Source organism: Notolabrus celidotus, chromosome 8 (genome assembly GCF_009762535.1).
Source record: "Notolabrus celidotus isolate fNotCel1 chromosome 8, fNotCel1.pri, whole genome shotgun sequence".
NCBI lineage: Eukaryota > Metazoa > Chordata > Actinopteri > Labriformes > Labridae > Notolabrus > Notolabrus celidotus.
Window position 1 is genome coordinate 27,734,811 of NC_048279.1, and position 17,465 is coordinate 27,752,275.

Below are 17,465 nucleotides of genomic sequence, written 5' to 3' on the forward strand. Positions count from 1 at the left end.
CAAAGAACTTATTCAGTTTTTTATGCAACTAGTCAGCAATGTTGGAATCCATCACCATTGAGTACTTCTTTCAAAGTTTTCAAAGTGTCTGTAATTCTTTTTTTGCGTTTGTTTCTTTGGCTATTTTTTACCAAATTGGTCTTCTGGGGAATCAGTTTAGCCCAGCAGTTACATGAGGCTGCTATTCTTGCCATAGAGGTTTGCCAGGAGGATTCCAAGTAAGGACCCTTCGCTGCATGGCATCTCCTACTTTCTCCTCCCCACTTTTTCAGTCTCTCTTCAGCTGTAATCGCTAATAAAAAACAAACTGCTCCGAAATCACTTGGAAATAAAACTATAAAAAAATAAACGAATAATAGAAAAATTACTTGCATATAAATAAAACATTAGCTAGTCAAATTTCTGAATGCCTATTCAGGTTTTTAGTACCTACTTGGCATCTGGGCTGCAATGACCCACTGGCCTCCATAGAAAATACCTATCATCAGTCCAAACTACTTTTACAGTGGAGAACCCTGAAGTAAATTACTGTTCAGTATTTATTTGTAAAGATGAACACACTGTCTTCTTTGGTGTAAGGTGCCTGTGCTAGAGTCCAGCCTGGTGAGTTTACTTCTTTCCATAAGTGGCTTATTATTAGTCACGGCTGGTGATGTTTTCTAACAGAGATGCTAGTCCACAGGGCTACAAATGGTTTTATAATGACATATTAACAGTTTTTATTGAATTGCCTTGGGGTGTTTACCACCACCTGGCTTCATATTGTACAGAGCTGCTGCACTCAATTATGCAAAGAGTATCAAAAACACTTATTTTCCCATGGTTGACATTTCAGGAGTTATTCTAAATGCTTTTCCCACAGTTTTCTCAACGAAAGATAAATGTCAATGTAGCGAAATGTCCCTATAATTGCCTTTTCCTTCTCTCTCAGTTAGTGGATTTAATAGCTTTCATAAATCTCCTCTGTATTTATTTGGGAGGGGTGTGTCATTAAAATGATTCATGCCTTTTTTTCAGTCCAGCATATTTATTACTCTTGTCAAGTGTTAGCTCAAAAGGAAAAGGTCTGGGGTGGATTTTACACCTTACACCACGATTTCACAACATTAATGTGAAATTAAATGCTGATCTTTGTTTTTGGACAGAAGAGTGTGACTTTATGGCAATTTGATATAATCTGTCCACTTCCGTGTTTGATGGCAGGGAGGGCACCGTCTGTATACGTGTGAGATGTTATCATCCTGCTTGGTAACCTGATTGTGACAAGTTTGTACTCTGTGGAAAGCAAACAGATGCTGTAACCAGATCTGTTTACACGGAAGCTCTGAGATTATAATCTGACCATTAAATATCTGATTAAATTGCATGAAAACAGGATGTGTGTGTGTGTGTGTGTGTGTGTGTGTGTGTGTGTGTGTGTGTGTGTGTGTGTGTGTGTGTGTGTGTGTGTGTGTGTGTGTGTGTGTAGACGATGGTGTGAGTCGCTCAGCGGATCAGGTTGCCTTACCAACCACTCAGCAGATTCCCCAAAGTTTTCGTGGCCTCTGCGTGTTTTTCTTTGTGTGAGTGTGCGAGTCAAGTGTAAGCCTGAGGTGATATGTGCACAGGAGAGTGTGTGCATGTGTGTCATGAAGCCCTTCAATGATGTTGGGATATCCTCCCCAGCCTCAGGCCTAGTGTTAACTGTCAAGATAAGGTAACAAGCAGCAGTTAACCTGTGGCTGAGGTGGAAGTGACGGGGTCAGAACGAGATGGATTGTGTGTAACTGTTCCTAAAGAGGACAACTTAATGTGTACCCTTCAGTCTGCCTGAAGCACTACGCCAAATAAAAGGTTGTGTGTGTAGGAGTGTGTGAGGCATCAGTCTTCTGGGCTGAGAAATAAAGCCAAAGCATAAGGACCGAAACTGCAGTTGCGTGCCTGGCCACTTGGAGTCAGGCTCAAAAAGTGGGTCGGTTCCTACAAAAGCCCCATTGAAGATGCCCAAATTATCTCTGTAGCTTATTTTCCCTGTTCATGTCAACTTTATAACAGTTGAATTTTACACTACTCACTTGTTAAAATCATTTCAAGCTTAGTGTGAAGCTAACTCACAGAAGTGGACATCTTAGCCCTGTTTGCTGTGCTTTTTGAGATTTTGGTCACAAAAGTAACATTTGGAAAGATTGGTGGGAACACTGAGACTTAATACACTTGGAGAGTGGGGACAAGGAGACGCAGATGAGACACATTAGGATAATACCAGACCTGAGAAACTCAGGAGGGCAGGAAGTGAAGAGACTTGAAATGAGAGACAAGGTTAAGTGCAAAATAAAACAGGAAACAAAAACTATAAACCATGATGGAAGGAAATAAAATGACTTAACTGTCCGGTAAATGCAACACCATGTTATTTCATTATGGTCAATGCTAATTCAAAAAGTCCTCAGTGGCTTGGGTTGGGAACCAGAGAGTGTCTGCTTCACTTCTCGTAATGGACTTGGTTTGGAAATTGGGCTGGTAGCTGGAGAGGTGCGTTGGTGGGGCGTTCATCCATGTGCAAGACATCTCTCCATAAGTGCAGATTCATAGGACCCTGTTTGTGCATCTGTGTGTGTAACATGATCAACACCAGAGTCAAAAAGCCTCAGGGATCAATTAATTACTTATTCTTTTTAAAGTGAAACTAAAGTGAACTTCAACTTTACTGTCCAGAGTCAGAGCCACATTGTGAGTTATATATTTTTACTACCTCACCTTAAACTCTTTACCTTATGACACTCTCTTTTTCTTCCACCCCTCCAATCACGAAACAGTGGAGCAACTTTTACCACACTACACTTCAAACTAGGTCTGAGAGTTACTTAAAAGCTTGTCTTTAGAAAATGAGTTTCAGTTGCTTTGTCCACTTTCTTTAAACACTCTGCGGTGTGTGTTTACGTTTCAGTGTGAGAGAACTACTGGCAGAGGTAAGACAGCCAGTGAAGTTTTTGTAGTGTTGAATCTGTCAGTGTCAGCAGACTGAGGGAAAAAATGACAACTCACTTAATCTAATGCAGCGTTACCCAAGAACCAATCCCACTGGTCAAAATCAATTTGGAGAGTTTTGATGTGATAACAGGATTCAGGCTCAAAAAGAGAATTTAGATTTAAAAGAATAACAGCAGAGAATTACAGGGTTTCACCAAAACCATTGCATAAATAGCCGACTTACGGGTATTGGGGTAATTTGAGACGTGCACACACAAATTCCTGATGAAACGCAATGTGGAGGGATAAACCTTGAACCTTTTTTTAAAAACTCAGAGCTTAGTTAGAATTACAGGGGAGAAAGAATGAGGTAAGTGTTACTTTTATAACTGATCCGGTAATAATGATGACCTTCTGAGGACTCAGTTGTCTTTCAGAGCTCTGAGATACACGCACACACACACACACACACCTCTACCTAGCTCAGTACATCAACGCTGCGTCCCGCTGTTAAGTGCTCTCCATCAAAAGCATTCCTCGGCTCTCCCCTCTCGCTCCAGTCTCACTTCCCTGCCAACAACAACGTTGTGTTGGACTCAGCAGACTCATCTGACTCTAAGACCAGTGGAACGTTAAGGGCATTAAAAACCCAACTTAAGATCCAAAAGTAAAACACAAAGGGCAGTCCCGGCCGTCACGCTCTGCCAACATATGCAACAGAAAAAATTGAGTAAATTAGCAGATATTTTTGCAGCACTTACCTCAGTGTTTGGATGCTAAAACAGTTTTCTCGGCTGCTTTCAAGAAACCTCAGTTGTGTACTTACAGTAGGGAGTGGACATTTATAGTTTTATAGTCTTTTTTTAAATAAGAAATGTCTTCAGTGAGGCTGATTTGAACAAACAGCTCTGTGCTCAGACCTTAGCTGCAAGTGATTTTTGAATTTCAAATGAGTATGCAGAACAGTGACCCAAAGAAAACATTCCAAAACCGAGTTTATGCTGAGTGCGGGTGATAGCGTGGGAAAATGCAAAACAGAAGAAGATTGTGTGCAGCGAAGGATAATGACTTTAAACTAATGCAGATGAAAAACCAGAGGAATATATGACATTTAATCACCTTGTACTTTTACATATAGATTTAGACTTGTTAAGTCGAGAGTAAACAGGATGTTTTTAGACGAGTGACTTAGACTGACCCAAACCCAATGATAATACACAAGTTGAAACAAGACTGATCAGGATTATAGTAATTTAGAGGTTTTCAAAGAGAAGAAAATACTGGATAATATGAATTTCAGTTACTGAAAAAACAGAAATGGATTTTTAGAATCACAACATGGTCTAATTCTAACCCAAACACATGTGACATATACAACATATTTGGTTTTAAACATATCTCTCTGAGGGTAACACTTATTTTGAAATAGATATTGATGAATGGTCTTGAAATTAAAGATTGCATCTGAAATCATGTGTGTTGGTGTGGGTAAGTATTAAAGTAATACAGTGACAAAGCCACTGTACAAGGACGAATTGCACACATTAGCTGCTCATGGTGAATTAGCCTAAATTGAACATTTGTAGGCCAAAAAACTGCAGTTAAGTGTCAGTCTGCAGCAAACAATCACTCACTTAATCTTTATCTGTATACCTCCAAATTAAAACAAGTGTTATCAGGAGATACTTAACAAGAAGAGCAGGTGTAGATCGTACACTCTGTTACATTATTTACAAAAACCCAACATTAAGATAAGATTGGGCCTGATCCTTTTTAATCCTCCATGAGCAGAGCACTTTTCAGTATTAGGAAGTAACAATGGCAAAGAGAAACTTAATTTAAACAGGCAGAAACCTTGAAAAGAACCAGACTTATATTGTACAGTCATCTGCAAAGAGGGATCGAGGGAGGTGGACAGACACAGAGAACAACAGTTGGTTCATACCTAGGGCTTTAGTGGCAATAATAATGGTTAAAGTATGTGTACTGTATCGGCCCAAATACAGGTTGACCCAGCTCGTTGGAACCAAATATTTGAAAAATACTTCCCATTGAATAGAAAAAAATAAAATGAAAAATAGGAGTTTTCATATCCAGTGAAATTTACTTTGTTGTGTGTTAATAAGTAACAGTATTACGTTTTGTGTACTGGTTATTTATGGAAATGTCTTCTGACTTCAGTTTCTCATTGAACAGAGATATGATAACCATGTCAGTTTTTCATCAAACGCTCAAGACTAAGTGTTATCAGTTCAACCACTCTCCAGGGGAAGTTTTGTTTCAAACTTTGCACTTGAGTCAGACGTAACCAGTCAACAAGAGAACCAAAAGAGCTGCCCTCTGCTCTGCTCCAGACTCCCTCCTCCTGCCACCTTCATGCAGAGGACGTGCAGCTCAGAGCTGAAGTTCAGCCTCTGTGGGAGTCCTGTGAGTGTGTCTGATGTGGGCTGTGTTTTCCTGTCATTAGGCAGAATACCAGACCTGTACATCTAACCTACCTACACACTCTGTTCCTATAATGAGAAAGAGGTGGAGGGTGTGTGTTTGTGTGAGACTGGAGGCAGACAAACAACCTTCAAGGTGCTGTAGCCCCAAAATGACTAAACAGGCTGAAGCTTTAAAGGCCTGCATTTTTTTTTTTACCTCCCCACACACGTGCAGACACACACAGGTTTCCTGAACAGTGTTTGAACAGACAAAAATGATCAAACACAAAGAGAGAACGACTGTAATTAGTGGTTTTAACTTTATGCAATATGTGTAGACCTTCAGCCACACATACATATCAAAAAGGACCCACATGTACAGAAATGCACACACACATGCACACACTGACCCCATGCCTCATGACAGAGAAGAATAGATCTTTTGCTTGCTTCAGTTTCACCCCTAGAGACAGCTTAAAAAGACTTCACTTCGGTCATGGACCATGAAAGAGGAGGAGGAGGAGGGGAAGGAAGGGAGGTAAAGACGCCGCTGGTCTGTGTTCTCGTCATCGGGGAGAGAGAGGGAGTAGACGAATAAAAAAAAGAGGGGGGAGGAAGAGGAGAGGTTAACTGCAAAGTTGAGAGGTTCAGTTAGAGGTCCTGCTCCTGTGACTCTCTGGGGGAAGAAGCCGGAGAAGGTGAAGTAAATCACTGAGGGGAGGAAGAAGAAGAAGGAGAAGGAGAGATACTGCATTAAAGGAAGAGGATGGTGTGAATGAGAGTGATGAAAGAAAAAAGAGGGAGCAGGGAGTAAGAGAGAGAGTGATGACAGGGAAAAGGAGGTAAGAAGGGGAAGCAAGGGGTTAAGGGTAAAAGAGAGAGAGGTAGCAGGGGAGTGATAAGAGTTCAGGGGAATGAGATTACAATCTGTCGGAGGAAGAGAAGAGAAGAAGAAAACCCGAGATATGAAGTATACCAAAATTAAAAGAAAAAATCGCAGATGGAGTGAAAGTGCAAATGAAAGAAGATTGAGTTAAAGTAAGAGGGTTATTGAGAGAGGAAAGGAGACAGAAATGGAGGTGAAGAGCAGGAAAAGGAGACGTAGTGAGCTGTCAGGCTCCTGATGAGAAAGCCATACAGCTGAACACATTCCCCTGTCCAGGAACACATGAGAAAGAGAGAGAGAGAGAGAGAGAGAGAGAGGAGGAGAGGCTACTGTGAATACGTCTGTGTGACTAATGTCTTTTTCACACATTTCCCCTCCATCCATCCATCATTGTGTCCACCCCCTGCTCTCCTGTAAAAACAACAGCTCGTCCTGACAGAAAACACTGAAGGACTACTGTAACTGTTCTCCGTTTTTATAATCAACTTAGTGTTCACTCCTCTGCCTCACCATATTCATCACCCATGTCTTCAGACGCACACCGGAGGGATAAATCTACATCTTTGTTTTATTGTGGTGACAGCTGACAGCTGGCGACTGCTGGTCTGTTTTATGAAGTCTGAGTCTTTGTGGCGACATCGTTTAAAAGAAGTTCAGCACTGCCAGAAACATCACAACACCAATCTGTTTCTGAAGGGCTGTTTTGAAGCGTATCGTCGGCAGGTGCCATATTGGAAATGCTGAACTCAACCTAACTTCTGTCGAGCTAGTATGAGGTAAAGAGGCAGGCTTTGAGCCTCCTTGCTAACAGCTACAGTGTTCCCACCTGTCAGTCAAGTCAGCTGTGCCTCTAATTATGGAAAACTCGTAATCTTAATATCTTCGAAACTGCTTAGTTAAATAAAAAATTCACCCCTGTACAGTGTGTGCCGATAGTAACTTGCTTTTTAGACTAAAATATTTTTTTCAAGCAGGCTGTAAACATGTTTATTTCTGCTGTAAAGATCAGCTTTTTTGAATGGTTGTGTATGTGGTTTCTGGTACTTCCAGAGCCAGCCTCAAGTGGACACTCAAGGAACTGCAGTTTTTAGCTGTTATTCATTGGCTTCATCACAGCTGGAGGTTGCCGCTTGGTTGAACGGGACAATTTACAGCATGCTGAAAAAACTGCCTTTTTTACTTTCTCCACTGACTGCTAAAATAATGTAGGATTCAATATTTTTTGGAGAACACTGCTGTACTACTGAAACATATGCAGAACAAGTCAGGAAAGAAAAAGGAGAGCACTGTTTTGTCCACAGGGGGCGCCAAAGTCAACACGGCCTAAAAGGTGCCCAGAGGAGCTTCAATGAAACATTTCAAACAAGTTATGTGGGATGATAAATTTAAAGAATAAAATAGACTATAAATACTGTCAACTACATTATCTGCTTCAATCATCTTTCAGATTTAACTTTGGATGTCTGTTCCTGCAGTAGCCAAAAAAACTCACATTGGATGCATTCGTTTTTGGTTTTACCTGCAAGTAACGTGCATTTGATCATCTGGCTAATTTTTTATACTAACTCTTTGTTTTCCTCTGTTGGATTTATTTGCAGTAATACAGACATGTTTGAAAAACTGACAAATAGATCGTCAAATAAAATGTCTAAACTAATAGAACTGAGGGATTGCCAACACTACGACATGAAATAAGATGTACCAAAGACATAAAGAGCTGGAGTAATCCTACAGACTTCTACAAAGCTGTGCAGGAGGTAGACTGCGCCATCATCCCAATATCAGAACTGTCCATATATGGAAGTAACCTTGAGAAACACACTACATTGTATTTCTCTTTATTATCAGGCCAGTTACACTTCAGACATTTCCAGCTGCATGAATAAAGTGCGTCTCATGAAAGCTTTAAACACATGCAGTCTATTTGTTTAAGCTGTGTTAGGTGGAGTGTATGATCTGTTTTTTAGAGGGTTTTTATGTCTTGAAACATTCTGCAGATTTATTGTGGATATGGAGTTATTAAATGCACCACGGCAACTGCAAACTAAAAACAATACAACATAATTTAGAGTTATTACCCTCCATGTTTGCCTAATTTCACTTGGCTCAAAATGAATCATGTTGCGTTTTATCTGAACAATACAAGCCTGTAGCTATTAACCTCTTTTTTTTCACGCATTAAAGGTCATCATTTACAACACCTTGCATCACGTGGTATTCACTCACTGATGTATATAATGGAAGAGGGGCAGAGAATTAAACACACAGAATGTTTAAACTGCTGCTGACATATTTCTAACCTTCATCACGCCTTGTGTATTTTTAGATAAGTCTCTATCGGGCACATTGTTCCAATCAAAGCATCCTTTTGTCTCCTGAAGATCCTCCTCAAACTACAGGGCACGACCTGAAGTGTTTTGTTTCCTGATTGTTTCCATACAATGTCTTTTGTAGTCTGTTTGGACACTTTGTTCCCTACATGGTGGCCTTATGTGTGTGTAGAGGACTATATTTGGAGACTATTGTTTTAACCCAAAGAGGATCTACAGCACGCACTGAGCCTTGTTTACTCCTACATCACTCCTACATCCAACCTTCCATTCTCCTGTTTGTCTTTCTTTGTACTGTTCTCTTATTCCCTCATATTTCATTCCCTTCCTCCTCTCAGACTCACTCCCTTAAATTCCATCCTCCCTCCCTTATTCCCTTCATTTCCTCCCTTCTTCTTACTTTCCTTCCTTCCTCCTTTCCCCCTCTTCACCTCTATTTGTTCTCTCTATCACCCCCCACCCTTCTCTATCACTCTCTAATTTCCTCCCACCTTTCTACAGCCTGCTCTTTCACCTCTTCTGTTTTTCTAGTGTGCAGTTTCACAGTCGAGCGGCTACCGAGCGGTCAAGGTCACGCCTGATTTTATGTCTCAACGCGACATCTCAGTTGGTTTTGGCTGGGCGCTGTGTTTGCTCTCAGGGGGTGCTATTGTTGTCAGTGTTAAATGTCACATGGAGCCGAGCCATGATAAACGTCTTATGGGTTAAAGGATAATTCTGGTGTGTTAAGCAGCAGGTTTGGAAGCTTCTTGGGTTCTGAGAATAATGGTGACACGACGTGGAGGAGGGAGTCTAACGGAACAATGAGTACAAGAGGTCGACTTAACCTCTCTCAAAATGTCTCCATCCCTCAACCACATAATCATGTGAGGATGTAGCTGCCTACCAATTTAGCTCAGTGCATTGCTTTGGTATTAGACGTGTCAAGGTTATCACAATGCAGTAAACTTCTGGATCCTAATCTGTGAGCTGAATAAATGTTGGATTAATGGATACAGTCACAATCTATTCTGAAAAATGGGGGGCTTGTTTAGCTCAGGTACAGCAGGTGCTCCATGTGCATAGGTTGCAGTCCTCTTTGCACCAATTGCAGGTGAAACTCTTGGTCTTTGTCTGACACCTACCCCTCTGCAGCAGTTTGAGGCTTTAGTATCATGAAGAAATAGTCAAACTCTTTGTAGGCCATAAAGATGCATCAAAGATTGACTTCAGTTTATTTTATAACCAGTGAAAAACCCCTGAAGTGAGCTTGAAATGGGGCACTTTGAGCTCTGGGAAGTGTTGAATCAATCAATCGTTGGTATGGTTGTTAACAGTAACAAATATAATCATCATTTAAAGTCCTATATAACCTGAAGCATGAATACTAGGTTGAATCTAGAATTGGGATGCAAGTATTAACAATTTTCAATAGCTGTCATGATCCCAGCCCTTGCTAGGAAATGCTGGAAAAGTGCCAAAGCGGCTTAATCAGCAAGACTTTAATTATCCTGGGTGGATAGTGGAAGTGGAAGACCTTTAAAGGGAAAGATCTGTTTGTGCAATTAAACAGTAACTTAATTAAACTATCAGATCATTACTCATTGATCCCCAGTCCTGCCCACTTCAAACAAATGAACCTGCTGCTGCTGGGAATAAAAAGTCAATAGTTCTGTGTAAGCAAATCTAGGTTTCACTGCAGAGCCCTGGTTGCTTTCACCTCCTGAAGTAGTTGTATTTCTTCAACTTTATGTATCAAGTCTTAGAAGAGTATAGAAAAATGTAAATCCATCACCTTCTCTATCTCAATAACTCCTTTCCTCTCCCATCCTCAAGGTCCGCCCAGGGTGTCTGAGCGGGTGATGCACCGGCAGAGCATCCGACTGGGTCGCACCATGAAGCTGCCCTGCCCCGTGGAGGGCGACCCCCCGCCACTCATCATGTGGACCAAAGACGGACGCAACATCCACAGTGGCTGGACGCGGTTCAGGGTGCAGCAACATGCTCTGCGCATCAAAGAGGTGGAGACTGACGACGCTGGAACGTACATCTGCAAGGCAACCAATGGGTTCGGCAGCGTCAACATCAACTTCACGCTCATTGTTATAGGTAAGTGACATCAGTCATTCGTAACATCCCCCGTCCAGGAACAGTACGAATACAGGATCACTTGGAGTCTTTGGTTCACTGTCTGAGGAGTTGTGTTGTATTTGTTTGAGACTCTAACAGTGTTTATGGATATTCGTATGATAACAGAGCGACCAGAACTTTCCATCTTTGAGCACAGAATTTAGGTCTTTCATTCCTCCAATCCTCCCTTCCTGTCTTCCCATATTATTTGAGTCTTATTTAGTCTACTCCGATCACCTCCTCTCTTTTCCACCTTTATTCATTATTTTCAGCCTCTCTTGCTTCCATTGACTCTTCTGTGAGTTCCTGGGCTTTAATTAGCCCGGCTCAATTGGTAGAAACTTTGTGCTGTAACTAAAACTCTGTTTTTTCCTTCAGACAATGAAACCCTGCTTCAGTTGGACTTTGTTTGCATGTGTGTTCTCGTGACCACAGTTGTTGTGCTTGGGTGTTCTTGTATGAGTATGAATGAGAGTTTGTTAAAGAAGAAGCTTTTGTTTCCCTCTTTGTTGTGTGTGTGTGTGTGTGTGTGTGTGTGTGTGTGTGTGTGTGTGTGTGTGTGTGTGTGTGTGCGTGTGTGCGTGTGTGCGTGTGTGTGTGTGTGTGGGACATTGCGTCAGTGTGGTATTGAATTTCACATCTGTGTGTGTGTATGTTGAAGCCTCTATAAGAGACTCATTGTTGTGCCTTGTTCTTTTTCTCTCTCTTCATAATTATTTTACTGATTTGCATCCAGACAGCTGTGGTTGTCTTTATGTCTGCCAGCCAGCTCTTACTCCCAACAAATTAAGTAAAGCTTGGTTGGCGACTTGGTATAATTAAATTAGACACTGCAGGTGCAACTGAGGAGTCTGTTCTAGTTGCTGCCTTTAAGCTCTTTCTTGTGATGTGCCATTAAATTTAGGTGAAATATAATGAAAGTGTAAACCTGTTATCTCTGCCCTCCAACGTCATTAGTAACAACACGTGGAGGCAGTTGATAATTTTGTATATCCCGGACTCACACTGGATGATAAACTCAGTTTGAACTAACACACAAAGGTCATTCAAAAGCCATCATCAGCCATCCGAAAACTTAAAGGACTCCATGTTGTCCCCCTCCTTCTACTGCTACATCAAAGCATCATTCCACTCATCCTGCTCTAGTGCTCCACCTGTTTCTCTTACATGCTCACTGTTAAAAACCAGACCTGACCAACACTAAGGCCAAAACAAGCATTGATTACACTATTATACAGGACTCTACTCATCCCCTGGACTGACACCTCACTGCTATGCCCTTTAGGAGGTTCAGGGTCCCAATGAGCAAGAGGGCCTGCTTAGAAAAAAACTGATTCCCTCTACAAGCCATAGGAACCTTAAATCAAACCACTGAGGGTACCATGTTGTATGTACAGTTTCTGTGTTAGATATCATGATTATGTGTCGTGTGATAATTTGTCAAGTGTCCTTTGCTTGCCTCTGTAACAGATTTCCCCTTTAGGGCAATGAACTACTAACTTTAGATGGCAACCTGGGGCAATAAATGCATAAAAAAATACTTGATTTTTTATTCAGGACACCATGGTCCAGATCTGGACTGAAACAGAGGGTCAGTGTTGACTATTTTGTCAAGTTTCGTATGTTGAGTTATGTAGCTTATATCTTGATATAATCTCTGTAGCTCTGCAACCTAATTTAGTTACACAATATGTTTGTAACAAGGTTGAAAGACCTCAGTTAAGTGTTGATGAGACAACACAGGCATGGATGGATACACTCAAATCCAGCTAATTATCTTTTCTGTAAACCTTTGATGCCTGCCGCTTCCGAAAACTGCATCCATTTCACAAACAGTGTAGTCGTAGAAACCACCTTGTCATACTTTGATGCATTCATCCAGTGACCCAGCTGAACTGTGTTGTCTTAGTGGTAAAAACAACGAGTTGTCATGTGTGGGCTTTACTCTGTGACCCTGTGGACTCTGACGGGCTCGCTGCTCCAATACAGAGTGTGTGTCTCCGTCTTTACTGAGACACAAATAGCTGCTTCTCTCAACTCTCATCCATGTAAACAAAATACCTGCAGGAAAGACACTATGTCCATGAGCATTTACACATGTCAGTGTGTGTGAGAGTGTGTGTGTGTGTGCGTGCGTGTGTGTGTGTGTGTGTGTGTGTGTCAGGTTCCAACCTTTCAGAGAATCTTACTGAAGCATCTCTCTTCATGGTATCAGCACTTCAAAGACGACTCAAGTAAAATGCTCTCATACAGATATTGGTCACCAACATTGACAAATTGATAAATGTCAAATAACACCGTAGAAAATCTGTTTGGCGTTGGGGTTCACCAATGAGAGTATGATCCTGATCTAATCTTGATATTTAAATTTGGAATATGCCCTCTAGACAGACTTCTCCTTCAGTCTAACTCACAGACTTCACTACTTTATGACCTCTGGTAACACTCAAATATCATGATGTATTATTATTATATATACATCGTGCAATTTGCAATGAATCAATTATAACAGAATCTCTGTTCCTGATATAATCGTTATCATGGGCAGAATATTGGGTATTGTGTTGTATTGTGTCGTGAGTTACACTGTGATTCCCACAGCTAATGGCTACAGAAGTGCTCACTGCGTTATTTGGATTTTTCTTTTTTTGTTTATCCTTTGAATATGTAACTCCAAAAAAGCTAATTTTCAGTCATTTTTGAAGTTTCAAAATTGTTCCTTTCCTCCCAATTTGTAACATTTTCGTGGCGTATTGGTAGTTAATTGTATTTTTTTATACCTCAGTAATCATTATTGGTGTGATCAAAGCTGTGTGGGTCTCGAGCTGAACTTCAAAGGCGAGCTGGCATACAGAGGGCAGCTGGGTGCTGGTGGGTGTCGGGTGAGGGGCACAGCAGCTGCTGCTGAGGTCATCCAGGCGGACAGCTGCTGCTTCTCTCTCTCTCTCTCTCTCTCTCTCTCTCTCTCTCTCTCTCTCTCTCTCTCACCACCTCTTTCTTTTTCTTTCACATATCTGCACATTCATACTTCAGAAACAGTAGATTAAGCCATTGTCTTCCTCACTTCTTGTCCCGAAACTTAAGTTCTTTCGCCCAAAGCTGAGGACAAATCTGCAAGTTTGTAACTCAGTGACAAATAAGGAAATTCAGCCACTGTCAAAGGTTGTCTGACATGATGGGTGGATTGGTAAAAAAAAAAGAGCAAAAACAGATAAAAAATTTACTCAAAAGTGAGATTGTGGTGTCAACAGTTGTGCCCATGATCAAGAGTGAACTTGGCCTTAACCTTTATCTTCAGTGACACCAATTAAGGTCAAACCTGCCCTCAGAAAACCCTCAAACTGAAGCCACCAGTTGCTCTAGAAGTGGTCTGCATCAGTAGCATAGCAGGTTGCATAAATGAGACACTTTGCTCCACCAGGTCAACCTTCAAAGAAAACCCCTCCCTGTAATTCCAGCCTTGGATCATGCCCCAGCATCTCCTCAGAGAAGCTGTTAGCGGGGTCGCGGTGTTTTCATAGCTGAAACAATCTGCATAAGCAGTGATGTTCAAAGCATGGCAGGAATTGATGGATGTATGAGTCCTGTCTTTCACATCAGAGTGAGCCGTTTTGTTTCCACTTCTCTGTATCCTCGTCTTCGTCCTGTCTCTCCTCTCTGTTTTAATCCCCCCTCCTCCTCTCCTGTGAGGTCCCTCTGAAATTATTCTATACCCGCTCTGTTTCACCATAATGAGCCCACACCTGTGTCTTATTGTCCTTCCCTCTCAATTTCTAACCCAAGGTACCCTAAACACCTTTTTCCTATTAGCACCCAATCTCATTCCTCCCTCCTCAGTGGGCTGGCTCATTTTTCACCCGTCTACATTCTTAATTTGTATCAATATTTTCACAGTTTCTCATTTTTCCTGGCCGTAATAAGGTTTGATTGCTTTAAAACATTCACTGTACCGTTTTTCCCTGTGGTTGGAAGTGATGGAGAGGCCTACTTTTCTTTGTAAAGGCAGGCTTTTGTTGGCGGGGAGAATTAGGAGATTCCTTCAAGTGTTTGTTCTTTTATTGTGTGTAGGTTGGCAAATGTTGGCAGGAGTAAATAGTCTGTTTGCGTGTGTGTACTTGCTTGTTTATGTGAGGGGTATGCGTGCATGCATGCATTGGTGTGTGCAGATTTATGGGACCACCAGTAAAGTGAGACTGAAAAATGTCTCTTTTTTTTCTGCTCAATAAACCTCAATGTCCTTCAAAACGCGAGCACCAGGAGAGCTCTGGTTTCGTCCTCTCTTTCTTTTTTTTTCTCCTCTCTTTTTGCCCTCGCTGTCTCTCCAACTCACTTTATGAAATTATGGAATTATTTCGCTCCTCCCTGAAGAGTGATTGATGAAAAATTTATAGTTGAAACCAGATGTGATGACAATGGGAGCGTGTCTGGAGCGGAGTTGGGAGGCTGCGTGTAACAAGGAAGGAAGCGTTTTGGATTTGTACGTGTTGTGTGTGTGTGTGAGTGAGTGTGCTGAAGTGGGCGTGTTAGAGTGTGTTTTAAGTGCGTGTAAACTGTGAATGTGCAAACGCAGTTTTTGAGTCGAAATGAGTATGTTCATCAACACTCTTTGTGGAAATAAGTTACTGGTGTGATGATTTGTGGTGATTTAAGAGCTCAGCTGTAGCAGCTGACATCTGGTCATAATCTGAGAACAAAGCAGGAGAGCGAGAGGCAGAGAGAGATATCAAATGTAGGACCTGTTTGAACCTGTTTAATAAATGGGCTGGTACATGATTTTTACTTGCATAAAGTTGCAGTTACATAATCAACGTTGGAAGAAGACGAATGAAAGCATAAGGTGAAGCTTGACAAAGGAAAATATACTCAAAACGGGACTGGAGGGAAATTAGTGGAAGGCAAAGTGTTCAGTTTTATATTTTCTCTGTGGTTACGTGTCAGGATTATTGAACTAACAGTGCCAAACTCAACGAAAGTCTAACATCATTTCACACAGGCTGACATCACTGACATCACAGCGAGCAGTCCTGTTTGTCAGAATGATTCAAATTCATGACTACAGACTAAATCAATTCAAATTTTGGCTTCAATTTGCTTTCATCCCGACATCCATCCAGTTCTTTGAGAGCAACCAGCGCTCCTTCATTCAGGTTTACTCTCTCTCTCCCCCCTCTCTCTCTCTCTCTTTCTCTCTCTCTCTCTCTCTCTCTCTCTCTCTCTCTCTGCATTGAACTGTACTGCATGTGTGAGACTGCAGCTGTCCTCCAGCCAAAAACTAACACATCAGCTCAGGTTTCAAACCAGCTTCATCCCTCGCCCTGTGTTCCTACGTCCTGATACCTCCTCTGTTTTTGCCTTCTCAAATTACCTGCTTTTTAATTGAGATATCTGGTGCCTCGTCTGGAGAGGATGTAGAGGTGGCCAAGGTTTGCTGCATAATTGGTGTGAGTCATAGACACACATGCAGAAATTGTGTGTGTGTGTGTGTGTGTGTGTGATTGCACAGAGCCTAAAAACAATCTCAAATAACCCAATCTGCCTCACACACACACACACACACCCTCAGCCTCCCACTTACACACACACCACGGCAGCTGTGCCTGTCTTGCTATAGTTTTATGAATGTGTGTGTGTGTGCATGTGTGTGTGTTGTGGAGTTAGTGTTTTACCGCCACATTCTGCTGCTCAGGTTACACACGTAGCACTTTCTTACTAATGGGAGAAAAATGCACGGAGTGAACCTGGAGGTTTGCAGGAACCGCTCGGTGTTCAGCTGAGGGTTTGAGGCCTCATAGGGGGATTTTTTTTTTCGGGGGGTCTCCATCCTGATTTACAGAACATGAAAAAGATGCAATTTCAAAATGAGGCCCAGAAATCATCGAGTGGTTTAGCCCCCCTGCTCTTGAATTATATGGTTGCATTTAGTGGCCTAGATTCCTGTTGGAGCAGAAGTTTCTCTCCTGTGTTTTAATATTTCTACTCTCTTGTTGAAGGCTGAAGGTTTATACAGGAATTATTTTAGTGATTTGTTTTGGCTGTTTTGAATTTTACTTTTCTTGAATCCCTGTTGTTGCAGACACTCCTTTGCTGCCTCAGCTCTTTTGTCTTAGTCTGACTCCTGCAGGTTTCTTGTACTTTGATTTCATCCTTTTTATTCTCATTCAGTCATATGCTGATATGCACAAAAATGTAGTTCAGTTAATTGTTCCTGCACTTCTTCGCTTTCTGCTTTTGTCTTCTCTTGTTTGACAATTGACATCATTACGTCTCTCACTTCAGTAGCTGAATAGACATGAGGAAACTAAGTGAAAGTTTCCCTTTTGAGAATCCATGTGGAGTGTAGGACAAGGTGAGAAGTTAAAAAATGAGGAAAATACATAAACAAATAGTGTTACAAGAGACCTGATTGGCTCCACAAAAAAGTGCAAACAAACATGGAGCAGCACCAATGTGAGAAGCTTGAAAAGCCCCCAAAAATAGAGATAATTTGACGGAGCTTTGACACCCTCTTCATCAAACCAGTGCAAGTGCGAAAATATTGGCCAAATGCATTGCTGTTTCAAGGATTTCAGTGGGTGATTAACATGTTACAGCCAGTTACTGGGATGCAACTTTTCAAAAACATTTATGAAAACTTCTACAGGGTGACACAAAGTTATTTGTTGAGAAAATCAATTGTCTTTTCAAAACTTTGTATGCTTCAGTACCAGAAACACGCTGCACCTCTCTTCATTCCTGGGGGATTCTTTGGGGATTTTCCAGTATGCC

The 17,465-nt window shown here is 41.5% G+C and overlaps 1 protein-coding gene across 2 annotated transcripts in view; it reads left to right on the forward strand.

The window, feature by feature from the left end:
* fgfrl1a (fibroblast growth factor receptor like 1a) overlaps positions 1–17,465 on the forward strand; it is an 88,085-nt gene that overhangs the window by 25,873 nt on the left and 44,747 nt on the right. For both annotated transcript variants that reach the window (XM_034689114.1, XM_034689115.1), the window contains exon 3: positions 10,407–10,679. In XM_034689114.1, the coding sequence (XP_034545005.1) occupies positions 10,407–10,679 (273 nt within the window). The remainder of the gene's footprint in view (positions 1–10,406; positions 10,680–17,465) is intronic.